At 40.5% G+C, this 22,465-nt stretch overlaps 1 protein-coding gene across 1 annotated transcript; it reads right to left on the bottom strand.

The window, feature by feature from the left end:
- Window positions 1–6,341: 6,341 nt before the first annotated feature.
- Window positions 6,342–17,786, bottom strand: gnb3b (guanine nucleotide binding protein (G protein), beta polypeptide 3b). The gene is made up of 9 exons (XM_049602256.1): window positions 17,547–17,786; window positions 14,127–14,244; window positions 12,363–12,508; window positions 10,694–10,757; window positions 9,131–9,287; window positions 8,944–9,010; window positions 8,258–8,459; window positions 7,848–8,064; window positions 6,342–7,417 (listed from the first exon to the last, which is right to left on the bottom strand). The coding sequence occupies exons 2-9, from the start codon at window positions 14,193–14,195 to the stop codon at window positions 7,311–7,313; spliced, it is 1,029 nt and encodes a 342-aa protein (XP_049458213.1). The 5' UTR covers window positions 14,196–14,244; window positions 17,547–17,786; the 3' UTR covers window positions 6,342–7,310.
- Between the last annotated feature and the right edge of the window lie 4,679 nt (window positions 17,787–22,465).

Genomic DNA, 22,465 nt, shown 5'->3' with positions numbered 1-22,465 from the left:
AAGATGGACGGCACCACCCCTCTGAACAGTGACTGTCCAATCTATTTCCTTTTATACTTTATACTTCCACTTCTCCATTTCTGAGGGAAGTAATGCTTTTACTCCACCACATTTACAGTTTTTGGTTAAGTGGCAAGATTTTTTTTAACAGAAAACATGATTCAAGATTTTGAAATTTAACTATTAACGAACCAACGCATTACAAAGCAAATGGAAAACGTCTTCTTCTTGATGCAGTTCAAACTAAACGGCAGATTTTTCTCAGCCCACCAGTGAAAGTTTAACTTCAACCTCCACTATATTTATTTGATAAATCAAGTCACTTATTAGGAGTTTGCATGTTCTCCCCGTGTCAGCATGGGTTGTCTACGGGTACTCCGGCTTCCTCCCACAGATTAGGGATAGGTTGATTGGTGACTGATTGGTGATTGTCCGTAGGTGTGAATGTGAGTGTGAATGGTTGTCTGTCTCTACATGTCAGCCCTGTGATAGTCTGGCGACGTGTCCAGGGTGTACCCTGCCTCTCGCCCAATGTCAGCTGGGATAGGCTCCAGCCCCCCTGCAACCCTCAAGAGGATAAGCGGTTAGAAGATGGATGGATGGATGGAAGTCACTAATTACGAGAATGATTTTATCAAATCACTGCAGAGCACCTTAAGTTTCCAAGTCCATCAGCTGCAGCTGAAGCCATTTGTTTGACTGGTTTTATGACTGTTGCCAGACTCTACATATGTTGTCTGTTACTGGCTTCAAGGCTGATCATGATGATTTGTGTATCTATGACTTGAAAGAAGTGAGGGAGAAACAGGGCAATTGATAGAGACATCCGGACAAACCTTTTAATGTATGCAGAAGCAACCCAGTCACCAAAAGAAAATGTTGCCGTTGTACATTTCTGCGAACCTACATATATTCTACATATTTGTACATGTCATACACATCATATCAACTTTTCTGAACTGTCGAAGTATATGAGCTGACTTTGTCACGTAGAGGTGGAGGGGAGGGTGGATGGCGTGACATGTAGGTGAGAAGTCTGCCAAGCTGCAGACCACTGTCCAGACCAACAAACAACAAAAGCAGTTGTGATTTAACGAGTCATTGCTGTGTTTTGAGCAGCTTCTTAGGCACCAAACATGGGTGTTTTGTTGCCACCTGTCGCTGTGTATCGATGCTTCACAGTGCAGTTGGACATTGACTTGAAGCATACTGCAAAAGCAACCAAAGACATTTTTAAGGCAAAGAAGTGGAATCTTCTGCAATGGCCAAGTCATATCATCTGACCTGAATCCAATTGAGCATGCGTTTCTCTTGCTGAAGCCAAAACTGAGGGCAAAACACCCAAAACACAAGCAGGGAGTGCAGACAGCTGCAATAAAGGGCTGGCAGAGCATCACCAGGGAAGAAACCCAGCATCTGATGATGCCTATGTGACCAACACTTCAGGCAGTCATTGACTGTAAAGGATTTGCAACCAAGTATTAAAACTGACTGTTCAACTGATGATTATGTTAGTTTGTCCAAATACTTATGAGCCCTTAAAGTTGGGGGACTGTGTGAAGAAATGGTTGTAATTCCTACACAGTTCATACTACATTTTTGAAAAAAGCCTTAAATGAAAGCTGAGAGTCTGCACTTTAAGCAGGTATTCATTGTTTCATTTAAAACCCATTGTGGTGGTGTACAGAGCCAAAATGACGACAACTGTATCACTGTCCAAATAATTACGGACCTGACTGTATCTGTAGTTTGCAGAAACGTACAATGCCAACATTTTATCTGGCGATTTGGCTGCTCTCGCCCTCAGCAGTGTTTCAACAGTCAAACATGACATACAATACAATGCTGACAGGAGTGTTATGATGTGTAGAATAAAAGGAGACCTAAAAATTTCCAGGTTTTATCTATCAGGGCAAGTGCTAAGTTTTTGTATCAAAACAAAAATATGTGGAGCACGTCATGATGATCAAATGTCTAATGATGGTGACATGTATAGGTAGTATATGATATGCTCAAGCTAACATGTTGGCAAGAAAATTCTAGATGTGTTTAGACCATGTCAAAAAGTGTCTTTAGAGCATGTTGCAGTCTTCTCTATACTGCCTCCTTGTGGGCTTAGTTTAAACAGACAAGCATGCAGAAGCTTCAGGGTGTCTACAATGACTGTATATATTTCTCTAAAAAACAATTACAAAATAATAAAAATAAATAAAAATGAGGTGGTGTAGTGCAAGTGAACTGCTTTATAATACAGGAGCCAACACTTCCCAGGCTTGTGCTGCTGTCAAATCCTTTAGTTTTAAGCAGTTTTAGAAAAAATAAATGTGACGGAGATGGGTTTGCCTTTTTCAAGGGCATGTATAGTAAATGGCACTTTTTTTTATTTATTTATTTATTTATTTTATTTAAAGGCTCTCTAAGTCTTCCTAAGCTTGAAAAGTTTTTGTCACATACAGCAAACATCTCCTCACAGTCCGCTAGCTACATATCCTCTAAATATGCTGTGAAAAAGTCCGGTCTCTGTAGGCAGGCCAGGCTCCGCAAATGGCAACAAAAACATTTGGGTCCAGGCTGCACCAACCAACCAGCGCGAGACCAGCGAATGCAAGCACACACACATGAACGCAGTGCCCATGTCTCGCTGTCTCGCTCAAACGCGCACACGTGAATGCAGTGCCCAGACAGGCAGTTAGAGCTACAAGCTACAATGAGGCTAAAAGCTAGCTCCGTTGTGTTTGAAAACATTGTTGAACGTAAACAGAAGTGAAGTCTTTTTGTTGCCATTTGCGGAGCCTGGGCTGCCTACAGAGACCGGACTTTTTCACAGCATATTCAGAGGACATGTATCTAGCAGATTGTGAGGAGATGTTTGCTGTGTGTGACAAAAACTTTTCAAGCTTAGGAAGACTTAGAGAGCCTTTAATGAGAGTTCTTCATTTCATGTCATTTCTCTTGTGACATCAATTTTAGCGCAATGCTGCCCTCTATTGGACACAGTCATTATTATATTTAGATCTGCTGATCCTCCTTCCTCATACAACTTGCAAATTTTAAGATGTTCAGTGTTTAGCATGCAAACATCTGTCTCACTGTTCAAGACCTTCTTTTCCCAGAGAAGAAAAAAGGAACAAAGACAAATCAACTGCAAAAATCTTTACATCCTTTTTTAGCTTTTTGTCATGAAATGTTCATCTGTATTAGTGAGCAGAATGCTGATAACTTGCATATGAATCAAAATCAAAATAAATAAAAAATTCACTAGGGTCATGTTCACGGAAGGATTTTCCATTTCTTTGATCTCTAAGCATGACATCTTTAGTTAACAGCATTCAGATGTCTAGAGCATTTACCCAGGGCCCCTTCACCAGAAGGCATTCTGCATTTCTACAAACCACAAATACATCTCATGCATATCATATCAACATTTCTAAAGTGACGTAGTATATGAGCTGACTTTGTTATTGGGAGGTGGAGGGGATGGTGGATGGTGTGTACTGCCAAGCTGCAGACCGCTGTTCAAACCAACAAACAACCAAGATGGGTTATTTTTAGCAAGTCTTCTCTTTGTTTCTGGAAGCTTTTAGCCAACAAACCTCTGTGTTTTTCAGCGACCTCTAGCTGTGTTTCCTGTGGTTATTTAGCTCCCAAACATGGAGATTTTTTTTAGCAACCTGTCACTTTGTCTCCACTGGGAAAAGCAGTTTTTACAGACATTGCTACATTTCCAGAGGAGATTGTGCCACCAAAGACGGGTATTTTAAGTTAAAACATGATCTTTTGACTTTTTCCTTGTCTGCTGTGAGGGTCCGAGGCAGTGGCGTATGGTAGTGAGGGTGGCCCCCAGTGCACACTATTATGACGGGTCCTTGTGCCAGATTTTGCGTCCAAACAGCTACTGAATATTTTATAGTATCGGGGTGACATGATCAAATACAGACTTGACGTTGGAGAACATCAACATACATATGACCAATCAACACTGCAAATCTGTATATGACAAAAATACCATATAAAATACAAAATTATCCATTAAATAGATTTTTAAAATAGTCTATAGTTTACGTACAATGAACATACAAAGATATTTTTATAGGTTTTTATGAACTATTTCGCATAAGAAAAAAAGAAACATTCATGGAGATGGGTTTGACTTCTCAAGGGCATACATAGCAGATAGAAGCATTTGTATCTTATGTGGTCCTCTCTGAACACACACGTATCTCTGAGGTGACAAGTTGAATGACTCACCAGGGCCTGTTGTCTGCTCTAGAGAGAGTGGGCCTTCCAACCAAGGTCACAGGGACGTCATATGCTGTAAAGCCCTTTGTGGCAAAATGTGATTTGTGATATTGGGCTTTATAAACAAAATTGAATTGAACTGAAGTAGGATTTTTGTGTGTAAACCGAACTAGACATTAACCTCAGTGTTGCTGAAATATAAAAAAATGTTAAGTTTCAACATACATGCAACATAGTAATATACAAATGTAACATATTCCTTGTTTGCAGAAACCTAAATTGTCAACATTTATCCTGGCGACTGGATTGGCTTCGAGGAGTATGACATGCATTTAATGTTGTATGTTGCTTGAAAACTTTCCTCTGTAGCCTAATCTTTTAAATGAGGTTCATTTAAAGTAGTAAAACGAGCACCATCAATACACTGAGGTGCTACATGAGCTACACTCATTCATTTGCATTTAAAATTGAAAAATGTATTATTTTTGCAAAAATAATTCATTTTACTTTAAAAACTGTTTTAAATTTTTTGTAAATGACTTTCCTGGAACTTTTAATGGCATCTTAGTGTTTTCAGTAGATTGGGTTTGCTCTGTAATGGAGATTTTCTTGTGCTGTAATGGAGGTATTTTTACATTGCCACAATTTTGCACCAACATTTCCGTGTCCTCGCTGCTGTTGTGTGCAGGTCTGACTCATGCTGCTGATGTGTGTTGACCTTGCAACTTCCCCCCAGACTAATTTGTCCTCCAGAGCTCAAGAGCTGCACCTGCATGGGCAAATTTAAATCAGTGTTTCCTATGTGTACGTGTAGGAAATAATTTATCAGGGCATTGAGCGGTGTGAGGACCCTGTTGAAAATGAGGGGAATTATTATTCTCTCACATGAATCACATTTTTGAGGGGCTTAAGATGCATAAAAACTCATGAAACTTTGCACACTTATCAGAAACTGCTAACAAAAATGATAATTTATGGGTCTCATGCTCGGGTGTAAAAAAAAAATGGCTCAGTAGCGCCCCCTACGAAACTTTAACAAAGTAGCCCCCGCAGTAGGTTAAACCTACATGCAAAAAATTTGGTGTGGACATGTACCATGTATGGATGTACAAAAAAGTCTCATAGAGCCAAACCCTAAACCTAACAGGGAGTCAGCCATTTTGAATTTACTGGGCAATTTCTGTGCATTTTTGGCCATTTACAGGGGTCCAACTTAGAAGAACGTGTCCTAGAGATTTAATATGATTGACTTCAAATTTGTTCTGTGCTATCTAAACACCTTCAAGATGAAAAGTTTTTAAAAGCATGGGTTTTTGTAAAACTGTGTGACTGTGGTGACGCATCAAACTTCCATGATTTGCCACAAAACAGGAAATGGTTTGTAACTCCACTGTTCATCGTCCAATCTGCCCCAAACTTCACGTTTTGTGAGAGTAATAGCCTGAACACATCTACATGCCACTAACTTTTTTTTAATATGTAGTTTTATTGCCACCTGCTGGTAACAGGAAATGACATGTTTTATACTTTGATGTACTCCTTCTATCAAGTTGACAAGATTCCACTTAAAATTGTTGGTCACTTCTGGTGAAAACTGTTCGTCAAACGGTACTGCTGTGGCATGGTGGCCATTTTTCACGTTTCTCCACAAAACAGGAAGTTGTTGTAACTTGAGCATACATTGTCCAATCTTCCTAAAATGTCTTATGCATGATAAGAGTCCTGCCCTCATGATATCTATGTGCAAAAATTGTAGTTATAGCGCCACCTAGTGGCAACAGGATGTTTTATACTTTGACATACTCCTCTCAGCCTGTTCAACAGATCCACCTCAAATGTTGTCAGCATAGCCTCAACACCTCGATGGTGCTTTCTTGTGACGATTGTGAGTGGCAATGCATTATTCACTTTGACAGACAATTATTTGATTACAATAAGATTTACAGCAACATGATGTATAATTAGTGTGTTAGTTTCCAGTGCCTCATGGTGGACACAGGAAGTGGTTCATCACTGCTTGCAGCTTTATTTGTTCTTACATATTATATTCAAGATCATCCCTAACTATCGACACACACAAACACACAGACTCTGACCTGGTGTTAATGCAGAATTCTATGTTTATTAGAAAGATTTTCAACAAACATTTCGTCTTTTTACAGAGGAACTGCACGAGTGTAAAAGTACTACAAAATGCAGCTGAGCCCAGGGGAGTAAAACAAAGTTTACAGAGTGTTTCACGGGTTGGACGGCCACCTGGCAGCCAGTCTCACAGCCTGACAGCCTGGCAACACCTTCCAACCTTCATCCGTCTGGGTTGGTCATCAGATTTCCATGGTGAGATGGGGAAACAGCAGCAGCCATCTTGGATCAAAGTCTGCTGGTTGTTAGCAGGGGACCCAAGATGGCAGCTCTACCATACACATATGCTCAGGATATGTGCAGCCCCCGAAATAATAAATAAAGAAAGAAAAAATAAAGACACTGTACATCAACTCTCCATCCTAATATGTTAATCTATAAAATATAAATAAATGTACAATACGTCATCTAAATATGTGCAGGGCTCTTTTACAGGTCAAAGACAATAAAAATAAATCTGTAATCCTACAGTCTTATTTTCAATATTCAAGTGTTCTTTCTTTTTTTATTGTCAAAAAATCTATTTGAGCTTAATTGACATTCTCAATAAGAGCCTCTCTCCTGCTCATTTATAATTTTGAATAATGTGCTATTTTTTTTTTATTTTTTCAGTGTTTAAATCGTCTCAACAACAAAAAAACTCTCTTGCACATACAGCGGGATGCATCGTGCACTGTTTACCTGATGCCATTTATACAACTCAACTCATTCACAAACGCTCATATTTTGCATACATGAATGAGGAAGAAACAGAGAGGGAGAGAGGAACAGAGGAAGATCTGAGCTCAAACATCTGCACCAAATATCCTTCAATCTCACTTGTTTCCTAGTTTAGTTCCCTCACTTGTCTTCACCCTTTTCCTCTCCCTTTCCACCCCTTCCTCTCCTCTTCCACCTCCTCGCCCGGTGTTTTCCTCCGCCGAGATGCCTCAGTTCCACAGTTTGAGGAAGCTGTCCCAGGATCCTGTGCAGACACCCATACCATCTCCAGGGACGCCGGTGCAGCTCACCCTGTTGTCATGGCCGGATAGCACACCTGGAGAAGGAGAGGAGAGAGGAAAAGGGCACAGAACAGGAAGTATGGAGAGGAGAGGAGAGGAGAGGAGAGGAGAGTGATTGATTGATTAGAACATTATAATAGACTTCCACCAATGAGTAGCGTGCCCTGAGCGTGCCTGGACATGCATGCATATGACCTCAGCCTGAGCAGAGTTCAAACACCTGTGTGTGTCCAGACACACTACTGGGCTGTGCATTAGACTGCTGGCACTGACGTGTTTTGAAATGGTAATGTTTCAGTGAAAATACACGTTTGGTAAGTGCTGAACTTAACACTGGATAAATGAGACTTGGATTAAACTGCATGGCAAAGTATTACTTTAACCTCCACTCCGGAAACTCTGTGGACCATTTATCACTCTGAATTCACATTTCTGACTGGTACTACACACATTGCCCCCACTCACCAACTTTCTCTCCCTTCAGTGAGTCCCAGATGTGGCAGTTGAAGTCGTCGTAGCCAGCAAAGATAAGGCGGCCTGAGTTGGAGAGAGCCAAAGACGTGACGCCGGCATTCAGGCTAGTGTCCTGATAGCCAATCACCTCCTGGTCGGAGCGCAGGTCGTACATCTTGCAGCTGCAGTCGTCAGAGCCTGTGATGACGCAGTTTCCACTGGGGAAGAACTGAGGCGGGGAGAAAAGAAGAACAGCTTGTGTTGTTTTTTTCAAACCTTTCTCAAGTTTTGTCCTGAAAATCATTTTAAAAAATCATCTTAATTCCTTAGCATTGGAAAATTAGGATAACACTATTAAACTCAATGGGACTCTCCTTTTTAAACAAAGGTTAATTTAAATTAATAAGTCACAAGGTCCTCACGGAGATGGCGTTGATGTCACTGGTGTGTCCGGAGAAGGTCTGCTTGCAGGCCCCTTCCCTCAGGTCCCACAGCTTGGCCAGGGAGTCACAGGCTCCAGAGATGAAGGTGTTTTGATCGGGGGAGAGAGCCAGCGACATACAGTCTCCAATGTGGTTGGTGAAGATGATCTTCTGCTTGCCGGTCTCCAGATCCCACAGACAGCTGGAGAGGAGAGGAAGGAAGAGTGTTATACATGAGGAAGTGCAAGGAGAAGTGACCCGAAGTTACCATGAGATGGTGGAGCTGGGGAGGAGTGAAGGGGATTGAGTGACTTGAATTAACTAAAGTGACATCTTGCAGACAGCCTGCCACTCAAAGCAGCCATGCCCTTATTGATGGGTAACTTTAATCCTTAATAAAATCTAAATGGGTGAGTTGTATTCAACCAGCGTACAGTTGTCATGAACAGGGAACTTATCTATAGAGATCAAAAGCATTTTTTGTACCAGAATGAAAACATGTTTATATCTGCTGTAAAGTTGGACATTTCAACATGGGGTACTGTGAGAATGTAGTAGGTCTTGGAGCCTCAAGTGGCCATTAGAGGAACTGCAGTGTTTGACACTTCGATGTTTGACTCATACTTCAGCCCCTAAGGTTACAGCCTGATTGTAGCCGAAGGCAAAATGATCAGCGATGAACTCACCAGGTGGTGTCACCGGAGGCTGTCAAGATCTCAGTGTCACTAAGGAAACGGCAGCAAGAGAGGTAACCTGGGTGGGAAATCCACTAACCGTCAGTCTGACCATGCATCAACCCATTTTTTTATGCTTGTATGTAGTATAAACTTCATTTCAATGTTTCCCTAAGTGCATTTTAAATGTCATCCTCACCTGTGTGTGCGTCCAGCTCCCTGAGGGTCTTGGGGCTGGCAGCCTTGATGTTGTACACTGTGCACATGTTATCCAGACCACCGCTGGCCACCAGGTTACCAGAGGGGGCGAAGGCGACGCTCATCACCCAAGCCGACTTTAGTGGGACAGCAACCAGCTGTGGAGCAGAAATTTAATTTAGGTGATTGCAACCCAATCGCCAGAATACATTTTTGTTTCTGCAAAGCATGAATAGGCCCATGTTACATCAGTGCATTTTATATGTAGCAGATATGATGAAGCTTTACATTTCTTTATGCTTTGATGGTTAATGTCACGTGACAACACTGTGGTTGGTGTGTGGATAGGTTTAAGCACAAAAACCACTTGGTTAGGATTAGAAAAACATCATGCTTAAAATACCTGCTTTGGTCCCTACAAACACTGCTGGAAATGTCCAAAACTACTGTGGAGCAAAGCCAGCTTTTGTTGCGACAAACACGCCTGGAAATGTCATGAACTCTTGATAAAAAATACCCACTTTTGTCACTACTACCTCGGCTGGAAATGTCCCACACTCTCTTTACAAAAATACCAGCCTTTGTTACTATAAACACGGTGAGATATGTGCCCCAAATCTTGTTGACAAATAACTGCTTTTGTCGCTACAAACATGCCAATTAAAGTCCCACAATTTATAAAAATAATACCAGCTTTTTCTTGCTATGAACACAGCTGGAAATGTCCCAAACTCCTGAAAAAACAAAAGAAAAAAAAAAACAATACCCGTTTTTGTAACCTGTTCAAAACTAGTGCTTAAAAGCTGTAGATACTGATCACCAGTATTTTCTGCAAGTACTCAGTATCTTTAAATCTAAACTTTTTATTCCCAATTTAAAAAAAAAAAAAAAAATTGTCAATACTCCCACCAGAAGTTCCTGACAATGTGGAAACAAAAATTATACCATCACTGAATGTTTACATACCACTGAAATCCAGACTAATCTACTTATTTGAGGTTTGGAAGGTGAACTACCCCAACCAGTCAGGAGAAAACACTGCCTCACCAGTATCTGACAGATAATATCTGGATATATGTGAAAAAAAATAATATTAAGATAAATTATTAAATCAGTCTAACCCAGTCTTACACTGCTATGAACACATATCTGGGAGCCTCTCAAACACACTGTTTAGGATCATTTAAAGCTGAACCCAAAATCAAATCTATCAAAATAGATTGACAAACTGACTTTATTGTATGAATTCATTAATGGGCCAATTTAGTAAAATGAAATTCAGTGGTTTAATGTTAAACAATGATAAATGCCCAAACACATTTAACAAGAATACTGCAGAGAACACTTTCTGCCTCTCATAGCAGTTTAACTGAAGTCATTAAAAAATCATTCAATTCAGCAGTAAGTGAAGAAAAAAGAAAAGTGTTTTTACAGTGTGGTATATATACTAGGATCTAAATTCTTCCACCACCACTGGATGTCAGTATGCCTCCGCACCAAAAACTCTGCTGAGAAGACTTATGTAATACAGACTTAATAATATACATTAAGTTTGTGATCATACCTTGTTCCCTGTGAAGCAGTCCCAGACGAGAAGCTTGCCATCCTGTGATGCACTGACCATTTGCCTATGAGAGAGACAACAGAGTCACTGTGTTTGAATATGATTCAAATCTTCATTGTTTTTTTAATGGAAACAACAAGAAAATACTGTTCATTCCAGATCATCCCACTGAAATCTGATATTTACCACTAGAAAGATTGCAACTTTGTGGATCAGATACCTGACAGCAGTGTCTCATCATCATTATCATCATTATCGGCATCATCAATAACTACTCTTGTCTTAAATGCCTTACATTTGAAGGTGCTACACAAATACAAGTGCCTATCCTGTTGTAGCAACTGGTAGTAGGCTACTACAATAGCAGTAATCTAATATCTAATATTTCTTTAAGGTCAGGAAATTGTGGATTGTTAAAATTAACAAAATTAAAATTACTATCGCAGTTTTTATGAAAAAAAATAAATCACACAAAAACTTCTCTCAGACTTCTGATATAATAGTAGCCTGGAAATGCCCCAAACTCTTATTAAAAAAACCCTGCTTTTATCACTACGTCCATAGCTGAAAAAGTCCCGACCTCTCATTAATAAATAGTTTTTGTCACTACGTACATGCCTGGACATGTTCTAAACTCTTGTTAAAAAATATTAGGTTTTGTCACTACTAACACTCCTGGAAATTAGTGATGGCCAAATGAAGCCTCATGAACCATTTTCTTTATTTTATGAGCCCACTAGATGGCGCTCTTGGTTTAAAGAGAGAGGCTCAAAGAATGGCAATTCAGTGTGCTTTCAATCTTATGTTGAACAAAAAGTACATCTGGTGTTCTCATTAAATAAAGAAAATGCTTCATGGGGCTTCATTTGACCATCACTACTGGAAATATCCCAATTCTCTTTAAAAAATATTGGATTCTGTCACTACTAACATGCCTGGAAATGTCCAACACTCTCTTTAAAAATACCTACTGTTGTACTTACAAACATGGCTGGAAATGTCCCAAACTCTTGTTAAAAAAAATGCTAGCTTTTGTTGCTTCTTTCTCCCTCTGCTGTCTCACCCCAACATTAAGTGCCTTAAATGTGAAGCTGCTATACAAATAGATGTGGATATTCTATGTAGCAACTGGTAAAAAATCTTTCAAGTGGATGCATTATGCTTCCATAATAGTTATCTAGTGAAATTAATAAAAAGAAAAGAAAATGTCATTACAAATTTTTTTTTTCTTTAATTCTGTCTAACATGCACAGAAAACTGACAAAATTCTTAAAGACATTGTAGCGAGACAGAAAACTAAGGCAATTAACCAAAACCTTTTCCAGAATGGGGAACAGAGCGACTTCACTGAACCATTCAGATCATGTCTGCCCTGAGATTTATTGTACCATAGGCCTTATGAAACATCACAGCAGGAAAAGCATAAATGTATATAGTAAAATTTGTGAATTAATTAGCTGAATTCCATTAGGCTGCTTCAGTTTCAGGGTCCTGGTATCCTGCATGCTGGCTCACTGTCACACTGTCACCATGGCTTACTGGGACACTTCAACAGAGAGGAGCCGTTGATAATGATGTTAGTAAGCTAGTAAGCTTTTCCCAGTGGGACAAGTCAAAAAGTCTTGATGAGCCCTAGCGGAGAGACCCCTGTCACCCTCCTCATCCTCACCTGGAGTCAGCGGACCAGTGCATGGCATAGATTTTAGCCAGGTGACCCTTGAGTGTCTTCCTGAGCTTCAGCTGGACTCGGCCCACTGCAGACGCCCCTCCTGCTGCTGCTGACATGCTGCCATCATTCACAGCCTTACGGGCCGCCTGGTGGTCACAAGGGGAATTACATGTTAGGGCGAGACATCAGAGACAAGACAGAAGACAACATCAATGAAGTTAAACTCCAGTTTGAAATAGAGTTAATTAAAATGACACTATGCAGGCTTAACTTTGGGTTCAACTGTGCGTCATATAAGGACATAATGATAAGTGTCACCGCTAGAGGAAGTGAGAGCAGCAGTACTAGTACAAGCACATGTAACAGCACCAGTAGCAGTGTTGGGAAAGGTAGTATGAAAGGTTACAATACTGTAACCCTGAGTAATGCTGTCCTCCAATCACAAGCATGCATTCGCCTACTGAAATCTGCATAAATGTAGCAGGCCATTCTACCTGAATACAAGGGTGGGAATCACCAGAGGTCCCATAATAGCAGATTGCAATTTTACACATGTGCTGATATGGAATAACATATTTTGCAGTACACTGTGATTTAATATCTTTTTTTTTCAACTGCAAAATATGTCCCCAAAGGAAAGCTTTGTCAACATCTGTTTTATCTAAAAAGATAAAGTTTTAAGTCAGTTCATCTCGCTTTATTTTTATTGCAGCAAAGTGTATAAGGTTGACTGAAAATTCTCATATTCTAAATATGACTCATATTCAAGTAGGCTCCCAAAAGTTCAATTTATGTTCGCAATATTTATAACCTATATAATAAAAAAAGATACTTGGCATCCATGTGTCGATACAATATTGCCACAAAACATATCGTAATCCTGTGCTGTATCGATTCTTCTCTCCACCGCTACCAAATACGCGCAGACCCCACAGTATATAAGGCAGCACACGCTGCTGTCTGCAGCATAGGAGCAACAGGGCCCCTGGGTTGAGGGTTCCGCCCGTGCTAACAAAACTAGGGTTAGAGTATTGTAAACTTTGTTCTGTCTCACACAGGCTCCAGCGGATACAGCAGGTGGAGCCTGATGAACAGATGTCTTGACATCAACCCAGTCACATTGATTCTGACCAGCTAAAGTTTAGTCGCTGCGTCAGCCTAGGAAGTTGCAGTGTAGAAGAGGGCCCCAGTCACTCCAAGGGGTATGTGACTGAACTAAGAACACTGATGGCCTAACCCTGCTGGGGTTAGAAAGACAAGCAATAGATGGTCGGGCAATCACAAATCACTGACAAGAAACAGGATAGCAGATTGAACGACTGCTTTTATGTAAATGTCAGAGGGCAAATGTGTGCTCGTGATTGGGGGAGAGTATTACCCAGAATTCCTGTAGCCTCTGTGAGATCGAACAGCAACAGTAGATAGTGCTAGTACTAGTTGTTGTAGTAATGATGTTTATTTTACCTCTTGTCACTGTCCAACAAAAAAACCATGTATCTCCAGTTGTGCTTATTTTGATTTTTTTTTTGTAAACTAAAGGTTAAAGTATTTCAAAATGGTTTGAGAGAATTCTCCTTAGGCTAAATAAACCCTTATAACACTGAGATGTGTTGTTACAAAGATGAAAACAGGGCTGTTCTTTGGAGATACATGGTTTTCACAGGACAGCAACTGTTTTGTTTTGTCAAATCTGGTGTCAAGATGCTTCCCACACCTTCAACAGGAAGCACCCACTGTATGGTTCACCCTGCACTTGTTGCTCACCTCAATCTGTGCACGGAGGCCATCGCACTCCTTTTTCAGCGCATCCATTTCAGCTTTCTCAGCTGCCATGGCGACGGTTGCTAGGGGATGTTACTGACGGAAAGAAGAAACTGTCACTCTGAAACAGAAGAGAGAGGAAACGATAAAAGGAGGAATAATGGACATTAAAATGTTTTGTTATGTAAAGTATCAACAAGTCACAACAACAACTCCAGCTTGATTATTAGGTCACTGCTGTCACACTCCTGCAGTACATTACAGGAACACACATGTCCACTGACCAGGCTGCGCCTCACTCATTGACCCGGATACCTTGATCTGAAACACTTGGGTTGCTGTTACACCATCAAGTCTAGGGTGAAGATTAGACACATACCTGACAGCTTTAATCCCTCACTCTAAACCAAAGTTGTAATACTCTGAGCTTTCGTACTGGTCGAACTGTGATGCAGAGTGTGAAGGGACGGGTGGGTGAGGAAGGAAAAGGACAAAATAAGACAAGGGGAGGTAAAAACCAAAGTGGCAGAAAAACACTATTCATGGTGGGAAAGAAATAAAAGAAAAAGACAAGCTGAAAGGAGAGATTGTGCAAAGAATATGAAAGTATGATGGAGAAATAGAAGCTTCTTCTGCAAATGTAAAGTCCGTAGGAGAATGTTGGAGACAGAGGATTGGAAAAAGAAGAAAAAACACATTTCATGAAAAAAATTGATAGATAAACAAATGTTAGTCTTTTTTTACTGTTAGCAAGCAATAAAATATAATCAATAATGTTTGCTGATTATTAGTAAGGCTGTAATTTGTTGTTGTTTTTTATCGATGCACACACTATAACATTTTGTATATTTAATATTTGTTCATTGATAAATGGTTTGTAAACCATCTATAAACATTATTTGGGTGGCCATTATAAAGTTGCAATGCTTACTGATATGCTGCATGGTATTTATTAACCATTTAACAAGGTATTCAGTTGTTAACATTACAAAACACTTAGAAATGTTACGATGTGTGCAACAATATACTGTTAAAATAACATAAATTATAGCATTACCACTACTACATTAATTATCGTTCTGTTTGTTAACAGTAAAATAACTATCAACTACAGCATGCAAGCAGCATGTCCCTGGACTTTATTAGTGCATTTCTGAATTACACAAATGACAATACTCCTCTTTAGTTTTTATTAACTGGCTCTGACATCGCACTTTCAGAACTTTCAGGACTGAAGAAGCCTCTTGGATGAGAGACAAAAGGTCTTCAAGAATCTCAAGCAAGTCCAGTTGCCTATGATACAGCACGTAAGTTTACCGTGACCTGGATGACTGAGTCTTCACTGACATCACACTTTAAACTTGAGTTTGTGAGCATCTTTGTGATTCTCATTTTGAGAAAAAACAGCACTCTAAAGCATGTTGAACACAGTTTTTCAAATGTTTGAGCAGCACTTACGCAGTAACCACCATCAGATTTGTAAGCTAAAGTCTTTGGGAGGCCTTGTTAGCTTGAACTCAGAGCAACATCTGATGACTTCAGCAGAAACACTCACCAACAATGTCACAGTCAAGCAACCACAAAATGGCTGTCCCTCTAATATTTAATGTAAATTTCACTCCTGGTGTGCAATGTCCTCATTTTCTTTTATACCTGACATGTTCCTTCATTTTGACGTCATTTTCATTTCAAGGCCTGCGTGCAGAAGTTGTGCCTAATACTCTTTAATAGGATACTGACGTCTGACTAATTCAACCTCAACAACCTCTTGAGGAAACTCTTAAAAAACTACAAGGGTGCAGCTCCACAAATTAGGAAAATATATGGCGTGACACAGCGTGAAAGGTTGCAGGCAATGCATGGGTGACATAATGCAAAAAACTAATTGAGTATGTTGTAACTGTTTGTTGTCTGAATGCTCTCTGCAACAGTTTCATGCCTTTCTCTTATTATTACATTTATATATTGATAGTAACTAATAAATATGGGATGCAACACTGCAGTCTGTGGAGGGACACAAGATGGACAAAATAAAAAATATTGAAGAAAATGATGGAAGGATTAAAGGGTTCACCATCAGCTAATTGTTTTAGATTATGCAGAAATGCCAAACTCTTCCTGGTTTCAGCTTCTTAAAAGAAACAATTTGCAGCTTTTTCTCTACTTTGTACATACTGTTTCATTTTGTATCTTACAGTTTTAAATGCTCAGTGGGCAAAACAAGCAACTTTGGGCATTTGGCAAGTGTCCACAGACCTTTTAAAGAATAAATACTTGAAAGATTAATGGAAAAATTCTTCTCAATAAGATCAATTTTACAGTAGAAGTGAAGGATGTGGCCTACGTGCAGCACAGGTAGCAGCTTGAGCCTGTAACAGGATGCAGGATGGAGGGTGGAAGATATGGGAGGGGCAGGGGTGGTGCTGGTGATTTGGGGTGGGTTGCCACAGGGCTTTAAATCCCAGGCAGGAGATCTTAAGGGAAGCTTTACCGGTCAAATCTCCTGTCATCCGATTACTGACTGCTCTTTACCTCGGGATCAGAGAGAGAGCGAGGGAGGGCGATGTGGATGGTTGGAGATGTGGAGGGTCGGTTATAGTCAAACATCAGCAGCTCCTCCTTTACTGTCCCCTTGTCTTTTTTGATGGAAATGATGGTGCATTAGTGCTCAGTGCTCCTATATGTGAATGTTTCTGCTCTCAAGTAAAACCATTTTATGAAGCTACTAAAACAATAAGTCAACATAACCAAAAAACAAGCAAAAAAACAAAACAATGGTATCAGTAAAAAAAAACCAAAACCCTGTATGCTATAGCTACCCAAGCAAACCTGCACTGTAGAAATCTACGTGAGCTGGGTGAGGTTTGGCTTTGTGTGATGGATCAGGCTGCAGCTTACTGCTGCCACACCTGAGGCACCAATCCTCTTTGGCAGCTTCTCTACAATCCAAAGATCACCTTCAAAGGGTTTAAGGAATCATTACTTTGTGTGCAAGCGTACACCGGACTGATTTTATTACTCTCAAGAAACCAGAGTGAAGTAGCCTTTTTGCATGAAAAATGGCCAATGAATGTATTAAAACAACTCAGAAGTGAAGAAGCAACTCAGAACATTTGCATGCAAAGTCACTACCAATGCTCAAACTGCAGCTGCAGCTACATTTCAGGACTTGCACGATGCCATGTGATAAAAAACCCCTTTAATATACAAGTGTTCTATCTTTTTCCTGTGCTGCACAGTGAAGCAAAAGTCCACTTCCTGTTTTATAAAATCCCACAAAAATCCAATTCCTGCCTTTAAAATCTCACAAAGTAAGATGACGCAGGTTGGGAGAGATTCACCACAGCTCCAAACGTTCTCCAAAAGCAGAAGAAGCACCTTAAGTGAGCACAACTGCACAGAGGCGTAAAAGAAGAAACTCACCTGTTCCACACACAATGTGGTCCCTTCTCTTCCTCTGCAGCTCCTGGTCCCAGACACCTCCGGCCCTTTGAGCTTTTTTAGATTCCACAATCCCAGGGTGCACAACCTGCTCGCTGGCTCCTCTGATGCTCTCCCCCGGCAGACTGCTAGCAGCTTACTTGTGAGAAACTCTCTCTTTCTCTCTCCCTTCCTCCACAGTGAAGAACAGATGAGGATTGGAGGGGATGAAGGAGATAAGGGATGAAGGGATAAAGCTCAAAGATGGAAATAGAGAGGGAAGGAGAGAGAGAGAGAGACAGGGAGAGGGAGCACGGCGAGAGGAGGTAGGTAAACCGATTGCAAGGAGAAAATGAGGTTATGAGGTCAAAAGACAAGAGCAGGTGAAGAAATGAGAGAGCAGGGAGAGAAAGGGAACAGGTGGAGATGAAATGTGAGAATATGAGAGACGCGACAAAAGATTCTGGAGGTTGGCAGAGAGATTACACCTGTTGCACCTGAAAATTGGGCACTGAAGGAAGGAAAGTGACTCATCAGCTATACACACAGTTAAATATTAAAGAATATGCTGTTCTTTTATGCCATGAGCAACCTGTTCTAATACTTTTCAGGTGCAACTTTAATCTTGTCAAATCATTTGCAACCTCTTATTCCTAATTTGAGACCTTATTTCCACTTCTTTGGTTCATTTGTTTTTCAGGGTGTGTCCTTAGTGTCCTATGACAACAGAGAGGTGACATTGTACTCATGGCATCATGGCATAGTAGCGCATGTTTTCTGTCAGGGTGCAGCAGCGAGGATGGGAAGTCTGGGTTGGAGGTTGACATGGGTGAATTGGTTTTTCAGAGCTAATGAGCTGAGCCTGGTTAATCAGGGTCTAATGGGATATCCGGGGACGGCCAATCTCGTTAGGGAATTAGAGCAGGTCAGGCTAAACGTGCGTCAAACCTGACACACAGCAAAGGCCTGGACGACAAGTGGATCAAGAGTCAAACGCAGAGTTTTGCCCAGAAAATGAGACGTGAAGTGATCGAGGAGCGTGGCAGCTGCTCTTTTAAACAGTTGCTCACAATCTAAAAAGATGGTGGTACCTCGTAAAAAATAGTTTTTAGAAACTTTTACAAACCAGATCACCTGCACTTTGGACAGAATGTCTTCTCAAGAGTGGGTAAATAAAATGGTCAAACACATGAGGTCAAATATTTAGATGGCGACACTGAGGCGGGACGTTTTGGGTCGAACCATGACAGTGAGGAAAGCAGGTATTGGTCTCCAGTGAGAGATGATCTCGTTTGGTCCGCCCCCCCTTCACATCCTGTAATCTGACTTCTGGCTTGAGGGGGAGATTTCCTTGGAAAGGTGGGTGGGTACTCCACATAGTAATCTGAAGTAATGTTCAATGATGCAGCAGATCACTCCAGTCGCCAGAGGAAAATGTTGGCACTGTAAATTTCTGCAAACCACAAATACTTTATATATGTAGGTTTTACACATATCATATCGATGTTTCTAAAGTGAATGTGAGTGAGCATATGAGATGACTTTGCCATCTGGAGGTGGAGGAGATGGTGGATGTGTTGATACCCAGGCAAGACACTTGCTCAGCTGCAGACCGCTGTTTAAGACCAACAACAACAAAACCTGTTGTAATTCAACAAGCTTCCTGTCGCTGTTTTTCCAGCGTCTTTTGTGGGACCAAACAAAGGTGCTTTGTAGGGACCTATTGTGTTTTTTCCAGTGGCTTGTTTTAGCTACCCACAGCAATTTTTCCAGCAGCTTTTTGGGTACCAAACATGAGTGCCTTGTAGCAACCCACTGCTGTTTTTCCAGTGGCATTTTAATTCCTCTGTTTTTTCATCAGCTTTTTTAGGCACCTGTCATGGTTGTTTTGTAGCAACCTAACACTGTATTTCCAGTGGCTTTTTTAGCTACGCATAGCTATTTTTCCAATTATTTTTAGCACCAAACATGGATATTTTGTAGCGACCCACTGCTGTTTTTCCAGCAGCTCTTTTCAGCTACTTGTCAGTGGTTTTCCAGCAGCTTTTGTGGAACCCAACATGGGTGCTTTAAAGCAAATCATGCTGTGTTTCCAGCTGTTTCTCAGGCACTAAACGGGTGTTTTGTAGCAACCCACCACCTTTTTAATTACCTGTCCCTTATTTCCCTGCAGCTTTTTTTGCCAATTATCACTACCAGCTTTTTACGCACCAAACATGGTGTTTTGCAGTGACCCACTGCTGTTTTTTCAGCAGCTTTTTAGGCCCCAATCAGATAATGATGCGATGAATAGTGTTTTGAAAAGCAGTTATTTTTTAATAAGACATTGCTAAAGGGCTAAGAGCTTTTGAAACGTGGTCTGAATTTTATCAGTAAGATATTTAAGCCTTGGTTCAATTTTTACATCAAAAAGCTATGTAGCTTCCACAAACACATCATATTTGCAAATAAGAACATGAATGCTTTTACACAGACAGCCCAGCGTTTTTGTAATAATACAACTAATTTTTAAGCTAGGTTAGAATCCTTGGGTGTAATGACATTTGCTAAACAACAAATCACTGACAATGTCAAGGTCAAGTGATAAAACGAATGAGTTCTGCAGCTTTGTGTTCGTCTGGACATGAAAACTTCCAAAATTCAAGCCGTGAAAGAGTCAGCTGACACTGTAAGATAAGATTGATTGTTTTTAGTTGACAGGGTGCCAGTTGGCTGTTTGTCTGCTTAAGATGTGAAAACACTTGGGAAATGTTAACCTCTCTGTTTAGGCTCAGGTAATGTAGCTTAGTTACTACACTGCCGCTCTAAGCCATAAGTCTCGTCCTCATTGGCTGAATATCCTGCTAATCCAGCGTTTACCCTCATGCATCACGCTGAGATCATCAGTGATGTTTGATGGCCTCGTCTAATGGGGACTTTTAGATTAAGCCTCACCTCGCACTGTGTCTTTTTTTAGTAATTGATGCCACAGGTTTTCAGCTCAAGCCTGGTGACATCATACAGCGACATCACTATTACAGAGCCCAGGTTGGCTCTGTGATTCATCCATAAGTCAAACACAGACAGGTTTAAGGCCTGCAGAGTCCATTATCAGTCATTTTCTGTCGAAGAGTTCTTTAAGGGAAACGTTAGTATGTTTTTTAGCATGAACCCCATTTTGTGTCTAAGTGACTAATGGGAACAACAATTTTTAGAATTGGTTGCGCATTGAGCAAGAATGCTGCAACTGCAGCACAGAAACAGACTGCAGTGTAACTACTCAGGGCAGGTGCCTTTTAGTGAATGTACGTCCACTATAAGTGCTGGTTTTTGAAATGTACAAATGTAACATATCCATGGGCTGTAGAAACGTACAATGCCAACATTTTCTTCTGGCTACTGGGAATGATGCTACCACACACTGGTTTTCCTGGTATGTCCTGGTAATGTGCAATATGTGAGTCATAATGTTATATAGCATCCAGAATACTATTAATTAAAGAAAAAAATGTCCGTTGTTCTCCTGTAATTAGACTGGCTTCATTTTTTTCTTTTGTGCATTTCACATATAAACTTTTAGAAATTCTTCACATGTAAATCTTCTGCAGTTTCATCTTTTCTCCTCTGGGCTAAAGGACCTACATACTGTCTTCCATGTCATGTCATCTTATCCACTTCCTGTCTTGTCAAAGTGGGCTAAGAGTGTCCCGTAATGTAGAAGCTGAAGATCGAGGTGGGTTTGTTGTGTACGCGGTTTGTACTTCTTCTTCCCCCCTGAGCTCGTTACCACAGGGAGTTATCAGGAAGTCAGCTGGGCCTCTTCTGTCACAGTTCGTTAACCCGGATTACAGGCCCGACACTTAGTGAGAGAGAGAGAGAAGAGGAGAAACACAGAGGCTCTTTACTAACACTGGGTAATAATGTCCCATCAACTAATAAAACAACAAAACAAATTTCACTTTCAGTTTGAGCAACTCTAAAAGAAAAGAAAGAAACATAAACAACACAAAATGCAGAAAAAACAGCAGTGACCAAAACCTTAAGTGATCTCCAAGGAAAACTTATATATGGTGCTCTGTCTACAGTCAGGTGCTCATATGAACTGCACACTGAAACACCTGCATGCTGTAATTATTCCTCCCATTCATACTGGTCATTAAAAAAACCCTTGTTTCAGTTCAGTAGAGTAATTAATATACTAATTCTGAGTATATAAAAATTGTGGGGTAGGAGGTGAGACGCCTGCCAAACTTCAGACTGTTGTTTGAGACTGACGTAACTGACAGTGAGTCATCGCTGCATTTTTAGCTGCTTTTTAGTCACCAAACATGAGGTATTTAGAGACCTGTCACTGTGTTTCCTGCTGGGACAGGCCCATGAGAAGTTTCCAGCAGGCAATGTGCCACTAAAACTGGGTATTTTAAGGCAAAGCAGGATCTTTTGTTACCCTAGGTAAGTTTTTTTTTTTTTTGCCTAAACTTTAACACATGTTAATCACAGTGTTGTTAAAGTAAAAGAAAGGTAAAGTTTCAATGTATCCTCTACATAATAACGAAGAATGCCAACATTTATTCTGGTGATTGAGTTGGGGGAAACACACCAAAAAAAGATTATCTGAGAATAAAACTGAAATAAAAATAGTCAGACTCAAGTCTCAGACTTAATGACTTTAGACTCAACTTCCAACTTGACTACAACACCAATGACTGGGGTGATGGTGGCTTAGTAGATAGAGCAGGCACCCCATGTACAAGGCTGTTGCTGCAGCGGCCCAGGTTCGACTCCAGCCTGTGGCCTTTTGCTGCATGTCATGCCCCCTTTCTCTCTCCCCCCTTCACTCTCAGCTTTCCTAATGACTTCACTTAGACTTGAGACTTTTGACTTGAAAATACTTTCTGTGAAGTCCAAAGATTAAAAAGTATGTTTTTTAAAAGGTGTGCCAC

The sequence above is a fragment of the Epinephelus fuscoguttatus genome, linkage group LG17 (assembly GCF_011397635.1).
Source record: "Epinephelus fuscoguttatus linkage group LG17, E.fuscoguttatus.final_Chr_v1".
NCBI lineage: Eukaryota > Metazoa > Chordata > Actinopteri > Perciformes > Serranidae > Epinephelus > Epinephelus fuscoguttatus.
The sequence above is the reverse complement of the archived record's forward strand: the minus strand, read 5'-3'. Positions and strand labels throughout refer to the sequence as shown.